The sequence below is a fragment of the Centruroides vittatus genome, unplaced genomic scaffold, assembly GCF_030686945.1.
Source record: "Centruroides vittatus isolate TY-2023 unplaced genomic scaffold, ASM3068694v2 contig_356, whole genome shotgun sequence".
NCBI classification, from domain to species: Eukaryota; Metazoa; Arthropoda; class Arachnida; order Scorpiones; family Buthidae; genus Centruroides; species Centruroides vittatus.
Window position 1 is genome coordinate 658,532 of NW_027122179.1, and position 21,546 is coordinate 680,077.

Consider the following 21,546-nt stretch of genomic DNA (forward strand, 5'->3'; position numbering starts at 1 on the left):
ATGTTTAATAAACGATGTTATTGTAAGGCTTGTTCCTTCATACCTACAAAAGTGTAAATGTTCCGCATTAAACTGTTGATGTTTTATATGGAACATAAAAAATCTTTTAGATATTATTACGAAGCTGCCATAAAGAACACCGCATTTGCAATAACGAAATTATCTGGAAGTTTATTCATTTCTGCAATAATCTCATCTTCTGCATCAATCATCGTCTGCAGCAGATCAGGTATAGGAGACTAAAAAACAAAATTATGTAGATATTCGAATATTTCATATTTGTCTATTGACAATAAACACACATCTAACTTCTCTCTGGAGGTGACGATTTTTTGGCAGGTTTCATAAATCAACGTGAAAAACGGTAGATTCATCATATACTTTAAGGTATCAATTTTATGTCGAAGAAACGTATATATTTGTTCTACTTCCGGAAAGCAAACTAAATTATTAAAAAATTAAACACAATTACTTATTATTTTTTTATTCTATATTTAATAATATAATATTTAGAAAAGAATTGTTGAATTATCACTTGTTATTCCAGCTAAAATATGAGTAGAATCAGCTGAGAATGCTGTTTCTGTCGATTTAACAAATTTACTAGTTTTATTATTTTGAACATTTGTGGATATGCCAAAAGCTGATGTACAGAGGATATCAATCACCAATTCTTACTCATGTCCAAAATATGAAGACATGGGAGAAATATGTTTAGTAAACAAAAAGAAAACCTTAGTAATGTTTAGAGAGATAAGTCCAGGAATGAAATATTATAAATTTTCTAAATTTTCGAAGGTTGACAAGGTTGATTAATATGTATTTCAAACATCCTAGTACTTGTATAATTGAGGGTCCTTCCCAATCGGGAAAAACCACTACTTCAGGATACGGTAGAGGAGCGATTCAGGATAGAGGGGCCGCTTCAGGGTACGGTAGAGGACACAATTTTCAAGTTGTAATCTTTTTTGTATCGCCGTTTTATTTTTTATAATTCAAAATGTATCATTACTTTACATTAAATTCCTATAGAAATTAATTTTATAACGTAGAGTGTATATCGAATCGATACTACTCCCATATACAAAAACCTTTAAAATTTTTTAAGTGTTTTTCTGTATTTCTCGACGTTTAAAGGTCTGTAGGTAGAAAAATATAAAAATCTAGAGAATTATCTTTTGACCGAACGCGATACTTATCCATCGTTATTTATAACAACCAAAAAGTACAAAATAGGCATATGCGTTTAAACGAAACATTTTGAAAGCTGTTTAAAGTCTAGTGTAGATAGTTAGGAATGCGCCATAATGATGATTGAAGACTAGTGATAACATCTTGCGGTGTGACAAATTAACAACTGGTTAATCGATACTTTAAAAGTCGATATGCTGATTATAAGCTATCGAATGTATATACAATTGATCAGAACACAAATAATTTCAGATAAGTCCAATGAGGAAATTAGGTTAAGGTTACCATATTACTTGATTCGAATTATACGAAACTGGAATGTGATTATTTTCAACAAGTTACTTATCTTTATAGTAAACTAAATGTGAATATAAATATGTATTGTAAATTAATGATTCCAAAAATAAATTATAAAAAACTTAATTAAAAAAATAAGATAGTCTTGGTATGTGAAAAAGTACACAGGAAATTCGTTTATACAGAACGTCCGAGAACATACTGAGGCTGATTATCACAAAATTCGATATACAAGTCTTACTTATAAGAACAAATACTTTTATAAATTGCGACATTAATGCGTCAGATTCTGTCTTTGCACGAATGATCGCGAAATTTCGATGCATTTAATAGTCTAAAATCATACGTAAATGCAAGAATCATATATAACACTCGCGAAGAATCGCGATACGAAAACGTTGAGGCGAAGAATCGTTTATACGTTGGACTGGCGATTCGTTGATAATAAACAAGTTATTGCCAAAAATATATGTTGATACTTTGCCGGCCAAAAGTTTTCGGCCATCACATACCGTTAAATGCCCATTCGAAGTACGATAATAATTTGCTCGATTTCGTGTGATAATGGCAAATTTTCGACGACTTTTTAAAAAGTTCCGGATTAACGAACTTCTGCTCTATACAAACTCTAAATATACTCGTAAAAACATTTATATAGAAAATAGTAGATTCAATAATGCGAAACACTAAATATAATCTATTAAAACTTTTAATACATAAATAACTTATTATAATACAATTAATAGCATTAGTGACAGTTCTAGTAATTTCTTCTACAGTTGTATTATTACAGAATTAGAAAATAGCCATAAATATAAACTTACCACAGTTTGAAGTCATTTTAATTTATTTGAAAACACAATTTAAAAGAAAATTGATGGAAAATTAATTTTGCGTTACTATGTAAAATATATCTGTAAGAGATAAATATATTATAAATTAATACTTATCTGGTTTACAGTAGACTTATTCAACTGTCACTGTTGTCCTTCACCTTCCATCGATTATACCAATCGATATACAATGTTATTTCATATGAATTTTGATTTATTTTCTGAATTTGTATTTAATTTACGACATGAAAATAAATGCCGTCAATTAAATATAAACAATTTAAAGTTTTACTTATTATGTAGTACCTAATCGATTTATTTACTACAAGCCAGTGAATGAATTACTGGTAAACATATATTAAATAATATATAAAAAACGATTATAATTCAAGATAGCTACATAAAATGTTATCAATTTTTTTGTTTATATTAATTTAACTTTTTTATTTTGTTCACAACTATTTCTGCAATTAGTGTGTCAAATTGCTGACCTATAATTGGCCAGAGGGCATTTCAGAATGTCATGTTAACCTGCGAGCAATATCACAATATTCTTAGCTATACAGTCAAAAGTAACAGTAAGTGTCATAAACATCAGATAATACCAGTTATGGTATCCGTTTCAAAGTTATTGAAAATTACTGCCAGAAGTGCAGTGTAAACGGAGATGGCACTTGACGTGTTACACTATGCCACCTATAAGGAGAGTCTAAAGAAAGAATGAAATTTGAAAAAGTAACAGATTCAAAATATAATGTTTTTATTTCAATAATATATTATAACTTTTAACTACTTTTGTGTGGTGCATAATACTGCCATACTTTAATTACCGTTACAAGCATTACAAACACTTTATAGCGTTGATATTCCTGCTTCCATAGCTTATATATTCGTCTATCATAAGCAAATTCTGGACAAATGTAAATATTTTCGACATAAATTTTGCAAAAATGTATTATTACGTTTTTAAAAAGTGTAAATGCAAACTAAAATTTTTTTATAAAAATTAAATGAGAATAAAGTCTAGAAATGAAACAGGTTTATTATTCGATAAATCACTGTAGACGTGAAAAGCTGGGGGTTACAAAATACAGCTCTACTGTAAACTCTATTCTGGCTTCAGGATGGTAAATCCGTCCCAATTGTCACTAAATGACGGTTTCTCCTACCCATGGTTGGAGAAGGGAAAATCATAGTATTTTTCTCTCCTGCCAGTTTGATACCAGTTAAGATAAATTTATGTGTCTTACCGACATTTAAGATCTACGGAGAAAACGAAATAGAGCGGCAGAGTCGCAGGTTTGTCGATAGGCGTTCGAATAACGACAGGTTACCAGGTTAACAAACAACAAAAGTTTAATAACCTAAATGGGTACTACTACTGACAAGCACAATAGCTACTATAACACATCAAAGGGATACAAAATCTCATTCAATTATCTACTTAAAATAAGTCGACTGGGAGACAGTTTACATCAATCTACGCAATTTACATCTGACCTCTTGTAGTATTGGATCATCATTGAAACAAACTACAAGAGCTGGCAAGACGAAAGTGGCAATAGACAGAAGCTTGACCTCTAGCTTCTTGGGAGTGTCCCTTCAGAACCTCTGAAGTCAACCCTTTTTATCCTCCTACGCGTGGGAGGAATATCAGGCCACAGAGGGCTGTGAGAATTCGACGTCAAAGCCAGATTGTTAATACTTTTTGCCTGGTGTTATGACTCTCTTTACCTGATAATTTAATCGATTTTGACGTTCTTTCTTATCAATAATTACATGTTTGAATTTATCTTTGGAGCTTACTCAAAACATCGTTAAAGACTGGTATTGGTATTGTTATTCGTTCGTCTTTATCTATCGGAAGAGCGGACAACGGAAATGACATGTTGGGTCTGGGTACTTTCCACTTTGTAATTACATGTTATCATTAATTTAACTAATTGATCGCCCCAGGATATCACAATAGAAGTACTTTATTCCAGTACCTACAAGACCTTGGTTATATAGAATTATTGCAAAATAGGTTTTAAAGTACGTAAAGATGAACCTTATATAAGCTATAAGAGTATATCTGTGTTCAATTGAAAGCGAAAGAGTAAATGAATATGTAAAGAAACAAATTAATAGCAGTACGACTGTTTATCAGAAAATTAGATAGTGCTATCACAAACTCTATTATTTTGACTTCAGACATATAGTTCCATGATTATTTCATTGGCTGCCAAAATCGATTTCATAAAGCTGGTTTTCGCGACCCTGGAAAATACTCCAGGAACAGAAACAAAAACGACAATGCGATTCTTCTGTTTTCTTACAAGATTTTATTCATTTAATCCGGACAGAAACCTAAAACAGATAATACTTCAACTTTAATGTTACTATTTTCATTTTCTGTCATGCTACCCCCAATAGAAAAACATATGCTATGACATACTACTGATGTCTGTGTCGTGTTGTATTCAAAGTAAATATCCTTCTGCGCGTAAAAAGTGTGAAACTAAGCGAAGAAGTATAATTACTTTGAAATTCAGTCAAGCCTCGGTTTTCGAACGCCTCGCTTTTCGAACATCTCAGTTCACGAACAGAATTTCAAACTTATACACGATTGCCGAACAAGCTACATTGCAAGAAGCGGAAGATGGTTAATTCCTTCTATTTCCTATGTCAAAAAAAGTGGAGGGCTCGACCAATCAACGACATGAATATCGATTCAGAAGTTTATGGTGCTGAGATCGCCTAGTGTCATTAGACTTCACGGCACGAATCATCGATGCGTTCTGTTTAAATTACATTTTAATGCGCATAAAAGGAAGATACAATTTTTGTTTTTCAGTATCCGTTGCAGTTGAATCAAAATCGAATTAATTAATAAAAACGCTTTAATTGACATTCAGGTAATATAAATGGCATTCCAGGGAATTCCTGTTTAGTTAAATAGTGCTAAAGTTAAATTAACTAACAAATATTTAAAAATATAATATTATATTAATCAGGTTGGAGACAAGTCTGCCCAAGAGGGACCACCATTATTTTGCGTTTCAGACTAAAAACATACACATATGGCGACAGGCCTTCCTTTTTAGGCTTCATGTCGCCAGTAGTAAAAAAGTCCTTTAAAAAAAAACACAAACATCCAATTAAAATTAAGGAGTCGGTGACATACAGACGTCTCTCTTCAACCATCCGGCCAGTGGGTGTTTCCGCTTTTTATCTGCTGGAACAGGCGCTGGAAAATGCAAATTTTGAAGCTGCAACCTGGCGACGGTACTTTCAAATTTTTTTTTGTCGATTTTTGTATGTTTTTTGTATGATTTTTGTATGTTTTTTGTACGATTTTTGTCGACATGTGAATGTTTTTAGTCTGAAACGCAAAATAATGGTGGTCCCTCTTGGGCAGACTTGTCTCCAACCTGATTAATAATAATCTCGCCATCGGACGGAAAAAATCGATAATATTATATATAATATTGCATTGCATCTGTAGGCATTTTTTTGAATAATATCGGGATACGAAACGGATTAATCCATTTTCAATTTTTTTACAGTAACATTTGTTTTTGTTTTAGAACAAATCGGTTTTCGAACAACTTTAGAAACGAATTATCTTTGTAAACTGATTAAACGTATTAATGTATGTAAACGTATTATAAAAAGACCATTGCAACAATTAAAGTAGAAGTTCATATTGGTTTTTGTGAAAGTAAGTATTTAATTTGTTTAATGTTCATTTACAAAAACTAAGCTTATTAATAGGAAGTATTACACTGGTGTTTTGGTTGTTACAAATCGAAGAAAAAACTTACTCAAAAAAACAAACAATCTTTATTTTCACCTTGTATTATGCCAGTAGACGAACATTTAAGAAATTGTAAAAAAAGTACATAGAGGCATATGAACTAAGAGAATATTTAATGTTCATCATTTACTGTTTTTTACAAGTAGGCAACATTTTGGCTTAGGTAATTATTCTAATATTGCAAATTAATACGGAATGTTCTACAATTTAAAGTTATGTTAGAAATCTCCTACCTGTTGGCTAATTAAAAAGATTATAGTAATGCATTAGAAATATGTTCAAACACGTTTTCATAAATTTTAAAATGTGGATCAAAACTAATCAATTTAAGTGGAACATGAATTAATTGTTTGCATAGCGAAAAATTAGAGTTTTCTATGCATAAAAAATTCATGGAAAACAATTGCTGTCACTCATGTTGATCGTTATCTTGCGAAATGTAATGACTTGCTAGCCCTTTGAGTACATGTAGGGTATGATGTCACGAGTTTCCAAGTACCATTTTACAGCTGAGATGGCACTCACGTCTAGCGATGTCCCGAAATCACGAAAGAATCGATACCGGCCAGTATAACGAAACTATAAATTTTGCCGGCACTCGCTGTTCAGTCTACCTCGTTGCCTTCAAGTTGTCTTAACTGCCTAAAAGATACAACCATCTCTCTATTTTCGCGAAGAATACGTTACAAATAACGCCGTGTATAATAATAACGCGTAAAAACGAGGCTTTATGCACCCGAACGAAAAATGCGTTGATGGGATCCACAACTTCAATGAAACGAAAAAATAAGCAACTTTTGTTCGAAAACATCACGAGCTTTTTAGTTCTAACACCATTTGTCGTTAGCATTATTTGTACGTAAATATACTAAACACAAAATCAACATACAACATTCTCTGATGTACTGTATATATAGTACTGTACTATATCAGTGCATCAGTCAGTACTTCAGTTGGCGCTCGTATGATATCTTACAAACACAAAAGAAGCCCCACCCCTACCATCCTGTTAATGTACATACTCATGTACTTGAGCTATAGATGGATAAGATATCGTTCGTGAAGAAGTAAACAGTGTCTTTACATTGAAATATCTTTATTACTTTTAAACTTTACAAATGTCAGTGCAAACAAGTACAGTACATGCAAGTTGTATATCAATTTAAATATTACTCAAATTCCAAGTTGATGAAGCAGCAAAAATACTGCGTAATGTTTAACTAAATACAGGCGCTCATCTAATTAGGATTAGGTTAGGTTAGGTTTCCGAAATGATCGTAGGTCTGAAAGTTCGTAAGTAGGGAGCTTTTGTGTTTATTCTAAAATAGTAATCAGAATTCTAAGCATATACAGATTGTGGAAATGAAGTTTAACATAATACATATATTTTTATTTCTATGCTTGATAGTTTCTAGTGTTACGGATTTTCGAATAAATTATTAGCTTGAATGCAACTAGTGTTTTTATGTTTTTGATACCTTATTAAACATCAAATTACGATTTTGGTTTATTCCGTTACCTTTCAAATAGGTCCTAACTGTTTATAAAATTATAAACAACTCTAACACGATAGCACGACGTCCTCGCTAACTTGTAAGAGAAGAACAAATATTCTATTGTCCTGTTCCTCAAGCGACGCGACACATTCAGAATCGCGTGAAACATCGCAATTCTTTTTTCTTACCTGATTATCAATTGTTAGTAATCAAAAATGTAATCTTTACAAGCATGTGACAAAAAACTAAACATATGGCAATCACTATTCGAACTTTATGTATTTAATATGAATCACAGTTTAACATCGCGTGCCCCACTACAGACAGGAAACTATGTCAGCACGTTTCATTTGACATCTTAACTCCATAAATTACAACTTTTAACGTAAACTTTTCGAATTCATTTGAACCTAATAAGAAACTTCATGAACAAAGAATAGTTTCGGTATAGTGCACTTTATACTTACATACAGAATTGAAATTACAGTAGATAACAAAGACAATCCTTGTAGTGAAACCTTATTTTTTGCGTAAAATGTATGAAAACATCGACGTAAATGTAGGCCTAAATATGTATTATCTCTTATATAGATCTATTTATAGAATATAATTTAACAAGGAACGGTTGCGAGTGTGGAAAATTGAAAAGAATGTATTACACTGCTTATGCAAAACATCAATAGCGAACAACGGCTGTCAGGTGTTCATCGAGCTTCGAAGGTTTTGATACGATTAACAGTATGACTTTGTAGTTAAAAGTTTGAATAAGGTACACATTGCACACCCTTTAATTCATCATGAACAGTGCATTTTATACATGCAGTAACCATGTTTTATAAATGTATTTTGGTTACGCTTTTGTCGTTATATTACACGTATTTTCCTGTAAAACAATCTAAGCGGAAGTTTTCAAGTAAGAGTTTTTTTCAAAAATATATTTCTGCAACGTTTGTATCCTGTATTATATGCACAAATTTTAATAACAACCGTTTATTCGTTACAGCTACACAGTGATCGGAATTAGAACACTATTCAGATTACCATGTATTATATAGGTTATATAACGTGGGTGTACTTAATATATTGAATGCTCCATAACGAACAAATCATAATTTTTTCATAAGAAATTAAAAATTTATCGATCATACATTCCATTTTTATATAATTAAATAAAAGTTAATTTAATTATTAATGTTAAACATAATTTCCTAATCTTAATGAATAATTGAACACAACTTGAAAAAAACGAATCATTCAATTTTTCTTAACATTAATCTTTATCGTTCAAGATAAGCATTACTAAATACAAACGACTTTTTAAGCAACGTACGCTGCTGGCCATTAAAATTGCTACACCATTAATGTGGTACGCAACAAACGCGAAACCAGTATTAAAAGTACAATATGCTTAGAGCTCTGTCCCTGAAGATTACATGTCAATTAAATCACGTCTCCATTTTGTTATGTATAGAACAAATACGATTCTGCTATTTGCTTTCTTTCCTGGTGTAGCAAATTTAATGTTCAGCAGTTTAAATAAAATACAATTAAATTCATATAATACGTTTATTGGTTATTTGTGATTAACATTGAAAACATGAAGCATTGTCACCAGTCACGAAGTTAATAGAGTTGCTTTTACCATTATTTCATTCTTAACATTACTCAAAAATAGGGAGATTACTCTTTCATTTTCCTGTAAATAAAATCAAGTCACTGCGACAAACTATATAAAAATGAAAGGTATTGAAAATAAAATTCACGAAAACATTCACAGATTTAATTTCATTTGATTTTTACTTACGAAAGTAAAACTATTCGATGAATGAAGAAAACGTTATATTTAAATGTAAGGTATGTATACAATAGAAAAAATAGTATTGCTTACATCATGTCCATTTTCTTCTAATTTAAAGGATCGTATGAGATTTGCCAGTACTAATTTTATTATAGTTTTTGCTAACCTCTGTCCGATACATATTCTTTGCCCAGCTCCGAATGGCTGGTAAACGATAGAATCAATTTTTTGCCTATCCTCAGATGAAAATCTAAAACCACGCATAATTTTAAATGGTAGCAATTTGAAAACTTGTTAATAAAACAGATGAAAACATAATTAAATTATAATTAACATTTATTTACCTGTAGGGATTAAACTTATCAGGTTCACTCCAATAAGCTGGATCATTTTGCAAAATTTGTATTGGAATCGTTATAATACTACCTTTAGGAATAGTGATGTCTTTATAACGATAATCTTCTGCACATAGTCGATTCACACTTCTACGTATAAAAATATTTATCAATAATATATTTATTATATTTGATATTTAATTTCAGAAATCTTTAATAAGTTTTACATTAATGGGATTGGCAGAAAGCGAAGAGTTTCACAGATAACTTGCTCCAGCAACTGAAAATTGGTCAAGTCAGAATACTGGATATCCTCCTGTGAATTAATGAAAATGCAATAATTATAAATTTTCACTGTTCAAAAAATTTGAAATTTGTATTTTCACTGCAATTTATTTTGAATCGTTTGCATCGGATCATTGCAATTTGAAATTTTGGGAAACTTTTTTAAAATAGTGTTTTGTTATAACATCTTGTTATTATTAGCTTTTGCTGCAGAAACTACGAATATAAACATTATGTTAATGTTAATTTCAGTAAACGTTATAATGTGTTGAATTTTATTAATTATTATTATTAATTAATATAGTATTTAATATTTATATTAAATATCGTATTTGCATATTTTAATATTAACAGACAAATTAATATTTTATCTTACAAAGATATATGCACATTTTAATTGGAAAATAAAATTTTACATCTTCTGAAACGTTGCTTCTTATTTCATCACGGACAGACTCTTGTATTTCAGGATTACCAGTAAGATGTTTAATACACAATCCTATTGTAGAACTTGTTGCTTCATATCTAGAAAGGGTAAAAATTCCACAATCGAGTTTTGATATTTTACCTGAAACATAAAGAAAGTTATAAATATTATTACGTAGCCGCCATAAACGACATCGCATTTGCAATAACAAAATTGTCCGGAAGTTTTTTCATTTCTACAATAATCTCATCTTCCGCATCTAGCATCGTCTGCAGGAGATCTGGTGGAGGAAACTGAAATATAAAATTATGTAAATAATCAGATATTTCACATTAAACAATTGACAATGAACTCACATCTAATTTCTTCCTGGAAATGACGATTTTTTGACAAGTTTTATAAATCAAAGTCAGAGAAGGTAGATTCAGCATGTACTTTAAACTATCTATTTTGTGTCGAAGAAACGTACATAATGGCTCTATTTCCGGAAAGCAAACTAAATTATATTGAAAATGAAATACAATTACGCATTACTATATCAAATTTAACTCATAATAATATATTAAATGAAAATAAATTGCAACATTACTTGTTATTCCAGCTAAAATATCAGCAGTATCAGCTGCAAATGCAGCGTGAGCTGATTCAACGAATTTGCTAGTTTCATTATTTTGAACATTTGTGGATACGCCAAATGCTGATGTACAGATGATATCAAACACCAATTTTTTACACAACGTTGAAATATCAAACGGTTGATCTCCCTGCTTCTCGACGCTTGTTAGAAAGACTTTTATCGGTGAACACATTACAATACTCATCTAAAGTGTAACTTCTGATGTAATTTAAAAAGTCATATTTTTAATCATTTCAAGTAAAACACATTACCATTTTAATCTTACTCGTACTGAAACAAGAAGTGAGAATACTTCTTAGGTTTTTCCATTTGTGATCGTTTAGTACTGCAAGCATATTTTTACACTCATCGTGCGGATATCCACAACCTGGTAACAGCGACTTTTGTCGAAATAAGTAAATAAAAAAATAAATGAATTTTAAGTTTTTCTCGATTTGTGATATCTGAAAATTACAGCACAATACGTACTCCTCTGTTGCGAAAATTGTAATTGTCCTTTATTTGAACGAGTTTCAAAAATTCCACGTCATTGCATACGAAAAATGGTTTAGCTCCTAGATAAAACCTGAACATAAGTAAAATTAATTATAACTTTTATAAAATTATAATTATAGAGTTTTTATGTAAAGTGATATTTATTAAATTCAATAATTTTTAAACAAAATAAATTGATTACCCGAATATTTTTCCGTACTGTTTTAGCCATTTTCCTATGCATCTGTCTCTCTACATGAAAAGATAATATGAAAAATCTTATTTTACAGTTTAAATTCTCTTTTGCAACTTTATTTCGAAAGTGAAAATACTCACGTCTTTATTGAATTCAATTAAATTTCCGAAGAAAAAGTTCGGTTTCGGGCCTGGAATCCCGTAACGTTGAAACAATGACATCTTTTGTTTTCTCTGTCTGTAGGAATTACATGTTACTGTTTACTAAAAGATATATTTTAACCTTTTATCCTTGTTTATTAGTATAAATTAAGACGATTTCTTAAAATATAAATCACACGAATTATTAAATGTGTCTTATAGAATCACATGAGAATGTTGTATTCTATAAAATTACACTTATTACCTCTAGAGAATTATATAATATAAAGATTTTATTCCCTTTTTTAATTATGCAATGTTATAGATTTACTGTAAATCGATTTTAAGTATAATCAGGAAAAGAGTAACATATGACAACTTACCACATAGTGATTTTATAACCACTAAACTTGATTGTATTATTCCATGGCAATTAACTGGCTTATACAAAAAACGGAATAATTTAAATTTAGATTGATACTTCTGCAATTTATTTAGTATTGTATAGATTTTCTAACTATTCGTATATATATTATACTTACATTATCATCTGACTCAATTAGAAAAACTAAAGCAAAAATGGAGATATACACCTATTTATTTATATTCAACACAAATTTAGAGTATGTCTACGAAGGTGTAGGAATATATATTAAATTATAATAAATTTCAAATGATTAATGTTTATTAATGTTTAAATAATCCAATGTTTATTGCCTTTATCATCTTATTTTTTTTTGTTCAGACGAACCTAAAAAAGATGATGATAAATGCCTCAAGAATAAGAAAATTTAAATTTATATTGCGTTATTATTTTCTTACAATTGGCTACGTGGATTTTTCGTGGTATCGTACGTGTCTGATGCCTAAATAGGCGCCAGTTCTTATAAAAGTTCACTGCTACTTGGCAGAAAGCTCACCTCTTGTGTTGCCTTATCCTATAAACTCAATCAAATTCGAAAAATTGTAAAAATCTTATACAGATTATGGGCAGAATACATTTGAAACATGTATTATAGAAAATAATTCAAAATTGAGATAGAGTAACAATGAGATTGTTTAGTTCGAGTACAGGTTATTTCACAATATGAAGCACTTCTATGATAGCTATATGTTGCTTATCGAAACAATAATAATGTGTTCTATACATTGTAGTGAATCAGGATTTCAGCTGAACAGAGTTTTCTGGTAATGTTTATAAATAAAAATTAACAGAATATTTCGAATTACCTGCAGTATATAAGGTACATTCCACCAAAATTTCATTTGCTGACATTTGTTGACTTAGTTCAAATAAAATAGTTTTAATTTAATTTAAGCTAATTAACTTACAAAAATATTTATGTATAATAAGTTAATGTTAATTTAAGTAACTGAGTACAGCTACTCGTTACGTAGGTTTACTATTCTATGCTGTAGGATATTGTGGCAGGGCTCGTACCTATGCCAAATAGATAGGTTCGGTCTCCCCGCATAAAAGGAAAAAAGGACTTTCGTTTGTAGAAGCATGCACCGATGTACTGTAGGCTACTATCCATGACCTCAGCTGTCTCCTCCGGCACAGGAACAGTTATGGTGCCCTCATCCACCTAATCACCATGTACTTTAAGTAGACTTCCGTTCCTGCTTTCACCTAGTGTCTCGCCACCTCTTTTTTTCGAGGAGGGCCATTCGTTGATCCACAACTTTGCTCCTCCTCTCCCTCCGAAAACCAACCACATATTTGTTGCGTGTTTTGTTTATGTGCTGAACTTAGCATTTTATTCACTTGTAAATGTACGCTCTTTCTATTTTTATTTTTTTTATGTACTCGCTTTTGATTTGTAACTTGTTTCATTCTGTTTTTTTCTTATATCGTTGTTTTGTAATTTGTATTACTTTACATACTCTGTATTTACTCTTGACACCCATCTTGTACTGTATTATTACTCTAATGTATGTGAATCAACCCGGTTATGTTTACCAGATATGCACCATTGGAATGTTGTAAATAAAGATAACTGAACTGAACTAAACTGAACTGAACTGATGTACTGTAGGCAAATAAATCGTAGGGGATCCGCTCGTTCCAATCTCGTTAGTCTTTAGACACATAATGAGATAAAATAGCGATTAAAATCTTCTTAAATCTTTTTCGACAACACCATTACAAGCTGGATGATATGCTGATGTGAGGAGTCTTTTTAATTGTAGTAGTTTACACACTTTTGTAAACATTTTAGAAATTAAGTTCAGTGATCTGTCTATTAATAGCTGAGTCGGCATGGAATGACATAATACGATGTTGGTGACGAATACTTTCACAATCGTCTTATTACTGACGTCAGGTTGCGGACGGCTTCTGTATATCGACTGATCGAAATGATCAACAAATGCTAGGATATATTTGTTGCCATTAGTAGCAAAAGGAAGTGGTCTGACAATGTCCATGTCAGTTCGTTCGAACACGTAAGAAAGGGGGGCAAACAATTGTAATTTAGTTTGGGCTCATCGTCCTGATCGTAGGTGCTTGGCGCAACTTTGACAAAGAATTTTTGGATTTCCTTTCCTGTTCGATCTCTTCTTTTTCCAATAAATTGATATTTTTTTGCTTAAAATTGTTTGTTTTGAAATTTTATTACTAGTTAATATTTTTCGAACTAGTTGTTAACTTCTGTAAAGGAGAAACGTGTCCATACAGCTATTCTACGATTCAGGTGCACATCAAATTGTGCGTATTATGGTTGATCAAAGTGTATATAAAATAAAATTCATACTTATCTTCTTTTTTAGGCTCGGGGATAACAATTGACATCCCACCAATTCTGTTTCACTTTCCCTATGCTTACCTTCTGTACTTTATTATTGTTTCTCTTATTTGTGAACAAAGTGCACCCTCGTGTTTCGTTGATATAAAATTCCTTTCCAAATTAAGATTATTAGAATTAAATATTTGAAATATAAATTGATTCCTGTGGTGTTATGCCATTCCTTTATTTCTTGTATTAAGGGTCTTTATTATACACTGCTTCTATTCTCTTTTTTTTGTATTATATGTATTACTCTATTCTTTCGTTTTTATTTGTGTTATATGCACTGTGAGAGTGTTTATTTTTTTTTTATATTGTTTCTCTTTGTATCTATATATGAGGTCAAATTCCGTTTAGGATGTTTTTTTTTTTTTTTTCTATTAGGCGTGTTATTTTCTATATTTCTTATTATTCCATCTTTTATTATTCTTTGGGTTGTATGTTTTTTTTTTGTTTTATTTTTATGTTTTTTTAAATTTTTACAGCCTTTTTTATCTTTTTCTTTGCTGTGTTTTCGTTTGTAATATATGTGTTTAGGTTTTTTTTTGGCGTGCTTTTAGTTCTTATCTTCGCGCGTTGCTGTCTTCTTGCTGTTTTTTTTTTTTTATATATATTATATAGTATTGTTCGAAGCACCCGATGGCGAGTGGTTGAGGAGTTTGTGTATATATATGTTGTTTATTAATTATATGTATAATATCATGATTTTTATTCATAATCTTATGTATCAATATCAGTAGTAGTGTGCGTGTAGAGAGATGATGTTATTATATTCATATATATTGATATTCTATAATCTGGTGTAGTCTGTGGAGTGTGTTGTGTCGTCTGTTTAAATTGAGAAAACATCTGATTTTGTTTCTCTTCTATTATTTTGTAGGCTAAAATTTTTTTTGGTTAGTTTATCACGATGAATTTATATATATATGGGTCATGTATGTAGAGAAGGTGATTATGTATTATATTTTTGTTCTTATTTTAGACCATGAAGATAAAGTCTGTATGTGGTCTGGTTCAAATTGATGCTGGCAAGGTTTCTAAGTCCGCATGGTTGCAACCTATTTTCTTTTTTTGATAATGTGTATTTGTTGCTATATATCTCAAAAATCTCTCTCTCTTTATATTTCTATATATATTTTGTGTTACATTAGGCTAGTAGTATCGTCGTATGATAGAAGTATTCTATTTATATATATATATATATATTATCTATATAGTCTATCACAAGTCTTTGACTTCCACGTTTTTTCTTCACCAGGAGCACCGCTAAATTCCAAGGAAAGATAGAATGTTCAATAATATTATGGCCCAAAAAGCCGTCCACTATGTCATTTAATTGTTGTCGTTAGGCATAAGGAATTTGATAGAAAAAGAGTAGATCGGGGCAGTATTCTCTATGTTGATTTTATGTTGTACTATCGCAATAGCCAAAGTCATAATCATTCAAGGAAAAAACGTGTGATATTTGTACAATAGAGCTAAAAGAGCTTGTTTTTTGCTTTTACTAACGCCAGTCCAGTCAAAAAGTTGACCAAATTCTGCCTTTGACAATTTTGCAGTTGCTTCGTCTTTAATAGTATCTATAGAAGTATCTTCTTCTACTGCTTCTAGAAATGTGCCGACCTTGACATCTTTATCTAATTTAATTGTCTTCCATGTGGCGTTGAGGAGGTGTATAGGGAACTTGTCTCTTTTTGTTGGGAGTGACCAAGAGATTGGCTCTCGATATTTTTTCCTGAGTGAAGGGGATCGTTTCTATCACTCCTACCTTATTATTCCGTTTGACCTCAGAAATTTTTGCTATTACTATACTTTCTGACATGGAGGAAGTCTACAGGTTTCTAACTATTCTTCACTCCCATCATGCATTTCTGCTTGTAAATGTGGTCTTTTTCTTGACCCTGTAACTTCAACTGATTGGCTTGCCTCCATTCTACTTCTTTTTTGGCTACCCCTATTTCGTTGTATTCTATCCTCATCTATGCCGCTTTGTTCTCTTCCCACTCTTCTCATACACGAATAAAACATCACAAAAAATACATAAGGTAACAAATCAAAGTAATATTAATATATGGGAAGAAACGGGATTAGTTTACAAAATTAACTGTAGTTGCCAACATCCGAAATATTACATAAATGAAACTGGGCAGACGTAGGAATCACGTGTTAAAGAACATGAAGCTGTAATACGGTTGAAACATGATGCCTCCTCGTAGTTTACCCACATAAAAGTAACAAGTGCCAAATAGATAGGAATAAGACCAAAATTATACACTATGAAAAAAATCCCTATAAACGTAAATTTAAAGAGCATGTAGAAATAAGAAAATATAACAGTAATAATAATAATAATAATAATTTAGTAAATATATCAAATGGGATGCAGATCGACCAGCAATGGTATAACCTGATACAGGGCGCAACATGCTAGTAGTTTATATTAATAGAATCATATTGCGTTGACGAGAGAAAACTACCGAGAGGAATGTTCTAGAATTGTATAACATATTGGGTTTTTAATTTTTTTATAAAATGTGTAAGGTTTTGGAATATTTTTAAAGAAGGCCTGTACGTATGTATAATTATTTAAAACTTTGGAAATTTATGTTAAAAAATAAGTTAAAGTGTTAATTAGATGTTATACTTTGCAATTACTTGTAGTATTGCTGTAGTACACTGTTGCAAGGGAAAATAACCGTACTTTTAGAAGGCAATGTAAACAGAACTCGAAAGTACTGTATAAGTGTTAAGGAGTATATGAAGAATTTAAAGTATTGAAAACCAGTTTTTTAAAAGCGTTTCTTCTTTTTTCTGCTCGCTTTAGTTTTGTAAATATTTAAATTTTGTTTTATAGCACTGAAGAGGAGTCAGAAAAAATAATACTGATCCGAAATGCATTTGTAAAAAAGCAATAAAGGGGTTTTTGGAACCTGTTAAGCTGTGAGGCAGTCTACCGTCAATATATTTCGGATTAAAGAGACTATTACTAGAGAAGAGGGTATTATAGTTCGTTGGAAAAATGGTCGTTTCTCCGCCCTTTAAATTAATAAGAAATTCTGTTTTTGTTATCATATCTTCGCTGATTATGCTTTCACATGGATAAGTGAGGTCTATGTCTACTAAACAACAAGCAAATGGAAATCGTCTGATCTGAAACATTGGACTGATAATGCCATACATTTGGATAACATGACCCATGGTACTTCTTAAATCTGTTTCTTTGTTACAATCGACAATAACTTTTTCTTTTATAGTGCCTGCAAAAGCTTTTGATATGAGTGACACTTTAGCTCCAGTATCTATTTGTACTATGGCTGGATTTCTTCCTATATGACAAGCAAATATAGCCTCACCTTGTGAGGTTGTATATCTAGTAGTATTTATAGGAACAGTTCTTCGATTCCACATCTGAGGAGCCTGATATATCTGCTGATTTTGATATATAAACAAGCCTCGCTTCTTAAATGTAGGATAAGGGACCATATGATATTGTCAGGGAGTATATTGAGGTCGTTCTTTGATGCTTCGCACATTGCTTCTCCATCGGTTTCGATTTTCTTCTGTAGGCTGGGATTGGAATTGGACCCTATTTCAGTTATTCCCAATTTCGTGTCTTCTTGGGAATCGTTTCTCGAATGCATTGAGCGTTCATTATTGTTATTATCTCGGAGGACAGGCAAGTTTTGGTTCTGGTTCTGATTGCTTTGGGCGCTTGGTCGGCAGGGTCGGCGTTTGGGAGTGGCTGGCCGAAAAGTCAGATTATTATAATTCCCACGATTATTTGTCTTACTTAATATAGGGTTTCTCGAATTGTTCAGGAATGAGCCTCTGGTTAGACCATTCATTTTAGCTTTAAGTATCTCCATTGCAGTCATTAACTGCTCTAAATTGTACCTTGAGGAGGATTCTGTCCACCTCTACCTTTTCTTAATAGTTCGCATGATTCCACAGGAATGTGTTGTGAAACTCTCGATTGTCTCCTCACTAATTGTGGCATTAAACGTTGCCAGCTCTCATGACATGACCCGTTTTCTCATTCGGATATCTACTCCATTTAAGTATTGCGCTTTTAGTCGCTCATCCGATTTTAATCCTGAATTCTCTGAATGATAGCGGTTTCACCGCATCTGCAGTGAGCTCCGGCATAATCTCAATTTTCATGGCCAATGCCTAAAGCCAGGTGGCATACATCTGTACATCCTTCTTTTTTTTTGAATGCATGAATAAAATCTATTTAACCAGAACGAAAAAAGTTCATGTTTAAAACGTTCTATCATTATCTGTTTGAACTTATCAAACTCATCTACCTCCTTAATCTGACGATCCTTTCTGTGACGACGGGGGGGTCCGAAAGGGTCGTAACCCCTCTCGATTGTCACCAATATGTGAAACGGGGAGAGGTCAGGAGAAAGTCGTATCTCCCGTTCTTTACTCACTTGTCAAGGATGGCTGTTCGTTTCTGATCGTTACGCGTTGCGAGTGGATAGGAGGGAAGACGGATGGGGTCGACGATAAGGCGAAGCGATATTCGAGACACAGAGGAGACCATTTAACAGCAAAAACAAGATTTATTACGATATAACAATGGACACAACTACAAATATCTAACTAAATTCCTAATGCGCGTATGGGTCGAGAGAGAGCTTACATTTGCGGTTCATACCTCAATTTAGTTCCTTAGAGAGTTAACACTTGATTCCCTCGATGGGGAGATTAGTATCCAATTAGCACAGTTTTATATATGTTCGCGACTGAGCGCGGAGACGTCGGAGAAGGTCCAAGTCGGTGACGACAAGCGACGGCGTTATGTCCGGCAGATGATAAGAGACTCCCCTGAGGGGGTGGAAGGAGTGGCTTTTATAGTTTTTGCCTGGAAAATTAGATCATGTGATCGTACGCGAATGACGATTTGTGTCATAGGTGTTCCCGGGACTAAAAACATATGACGAGTTCGGACGCTAAGTGTAAACTATCGTGCAAGATGATCTACCTGCATCCGAGAGAATAACGACTTGTTGACTGTTATTTGGCCGGGTACGCATAGTTTCTCGTCCAGGGCCGTTTTTCGACAGGATGTTTATATTAGGGGAAAATTCCTAACACGAATTATTACAAAAAGTGGATCTGATAAAAGTCAGATCTCACATTCCTAATGAACTCTCGAGCTATAACAATAAGTTTTAGCTTGGCTACCACCAGCATTTGCACCTTTGACCAGGCGGCTACCTTCGTGAAATCCGCTAACAAGTCAAAAAAGTCCATTACTCTGGGGTCCCCAGAGAAGACTGGCAATAAAGGAATTATTCTGCCCAGATCTTCCAACGTGATGGGTTCAGAGTTGGGTTTAGGTTGCCTGCACAAGCTGCACAACCGGGGATCGTCCTCTATTATTTGTACTGATATTAAAATGTACCTCCTATAACGACTATAACAATTCTCCTTATTTTAAAGTTTCTAATTCAACTTAAATCGAACTTCTTACTCGAATATAACCTTTGTCGCCTTATTAATAGTTCGAAAAAGTCGAACCCCACTTTGACACCAATTTGTGGGTAGCCTCAGGCAAGGCAGATGTCTTGCCTCTTTCTCAGCGAGAGTTTGGTGAAAACTGCCCACTTGTCAGTGGATGGCTAGTTTACATTTATGATCCTCAGAGGTCAGGATTCTTTTTGTCAGTTTGAGTGGAGGAAGAGAAAAGGGTAATCGGTAAGATGTAAGCAATAAACGAGCAAAGGACACCATTTAATAAGAAAATCAAAAATTTATTAAATAACAATTAGACAATCACAATAATTGACATCAAATATCTATTGAGATTTTTCTCTGACTTCTGAGTACAAGGGAGGAGCCGAGAGAGAGTTTACACGGGTTATTTTCATACCTCTAAATTATTCCTCTTAGGTTTGAATCAGTCCTTGATGTCGATGGTGCACAATTTGGTAAACATCGCAACTGAAATTCTACACTCACACTGAGTTAAAGATAGTCTGACTATTCTGCTCCTCGGTAGATCACTTTATCACTTCTTGGACATACATTCTTCGATTCCGCATCTGAGGAGCTTGACATATCTGCTGATTTTGATATATAAAGAAGCCTCGCTTGTTTATATATCAAAATCAGCAAAATGAACCTTTTTATGCTAATGAAGAGGGGGATGAAGCGGGCTTATATTGATTCGGCCTGGGAAATTTAGTCAGCTGATTGTTGTAGAAGTAAAGGTTACTTTAACAGGAGTGGAGGTTAAAAGGTGTTCCCAGGACCATAATAAAGTGCAGAAATCAAACATAACTATAAATTTATTTCTTGCAATATTAGCTTGACGACGTTTAGATAAGTGACTGTTTACATTTCTGAAGAAGAATTATAACATTCTATCGTTGTGGATGGGACATTCAATCTCTTTCCCCGGCAATGTTGTCTTTTTTTCGTATTAGTTAAAATACGAGTGGAAATACTTGACGCTTAGAAGAAAAAAAATATGTATAAAAATTCTGGATCTCATACTATAAACAACCGAATTTTATGAGCTTATCATGTATAATGCATAGAAAACATGACTTAAAATAATAAAAATAATTAAAGTAAAATGCGAAAATCCTTATCCTTTTAATGCAAATAACATAAATATTCTTACTTGAAAATGCAATTTATAAAAATTAAATATATTTGTGGATTTATAATCTGACTCTTTTATTAGTAGTTTTTAATTATATAGTAGTTGAGTTATAATATAAATATTGTAAATAATTTCATTACAATCGTAAAATGTCACTTACCTTATCCATATCATAATGGTGCAGATGAAAACATAAAGAATTAACATTAAACTTAAATTCATTGTTTATT

The 21,546-nt window shown here is 32.1% G+C and overlaps 1 protein-coding gene across 5 annotated transcripts in view; it reads right to left on the reverse strand.

Annotated features, from left to right (window-relative positions):
• LOC136974784 (cytochrome P450 3A8-like) overlaps positions 1-21,546 on the reverse strand; it is a 399,348-nt gene that overhangs the window by 368,769 nt on the left and 9,033 nt on the right. For 2 of the 5 annotated variants that reach the window (XM_067269724.1, XM_067269732.1), the window contains exon 3: positions 11,775-11,824. In XM_067269724.1, the coding sequence (XP_067125825.1) occupies positions 11,775-11,824 (50 nt within the window). Of the gene's footprint in view, positions 1-10,817; positions 10,958-11,050; positions 11,283-11,349; positions 11,479-11,566; positions 11,664-11,774; positions 11,825-11,908; positions 12,006-21,546 lie in introns of all 5 variants that reach the window. The other 3 variants (XM_067269729.1, XM_067269730.1, XM_067269725.1) reach the window with 3 other exon arrangements.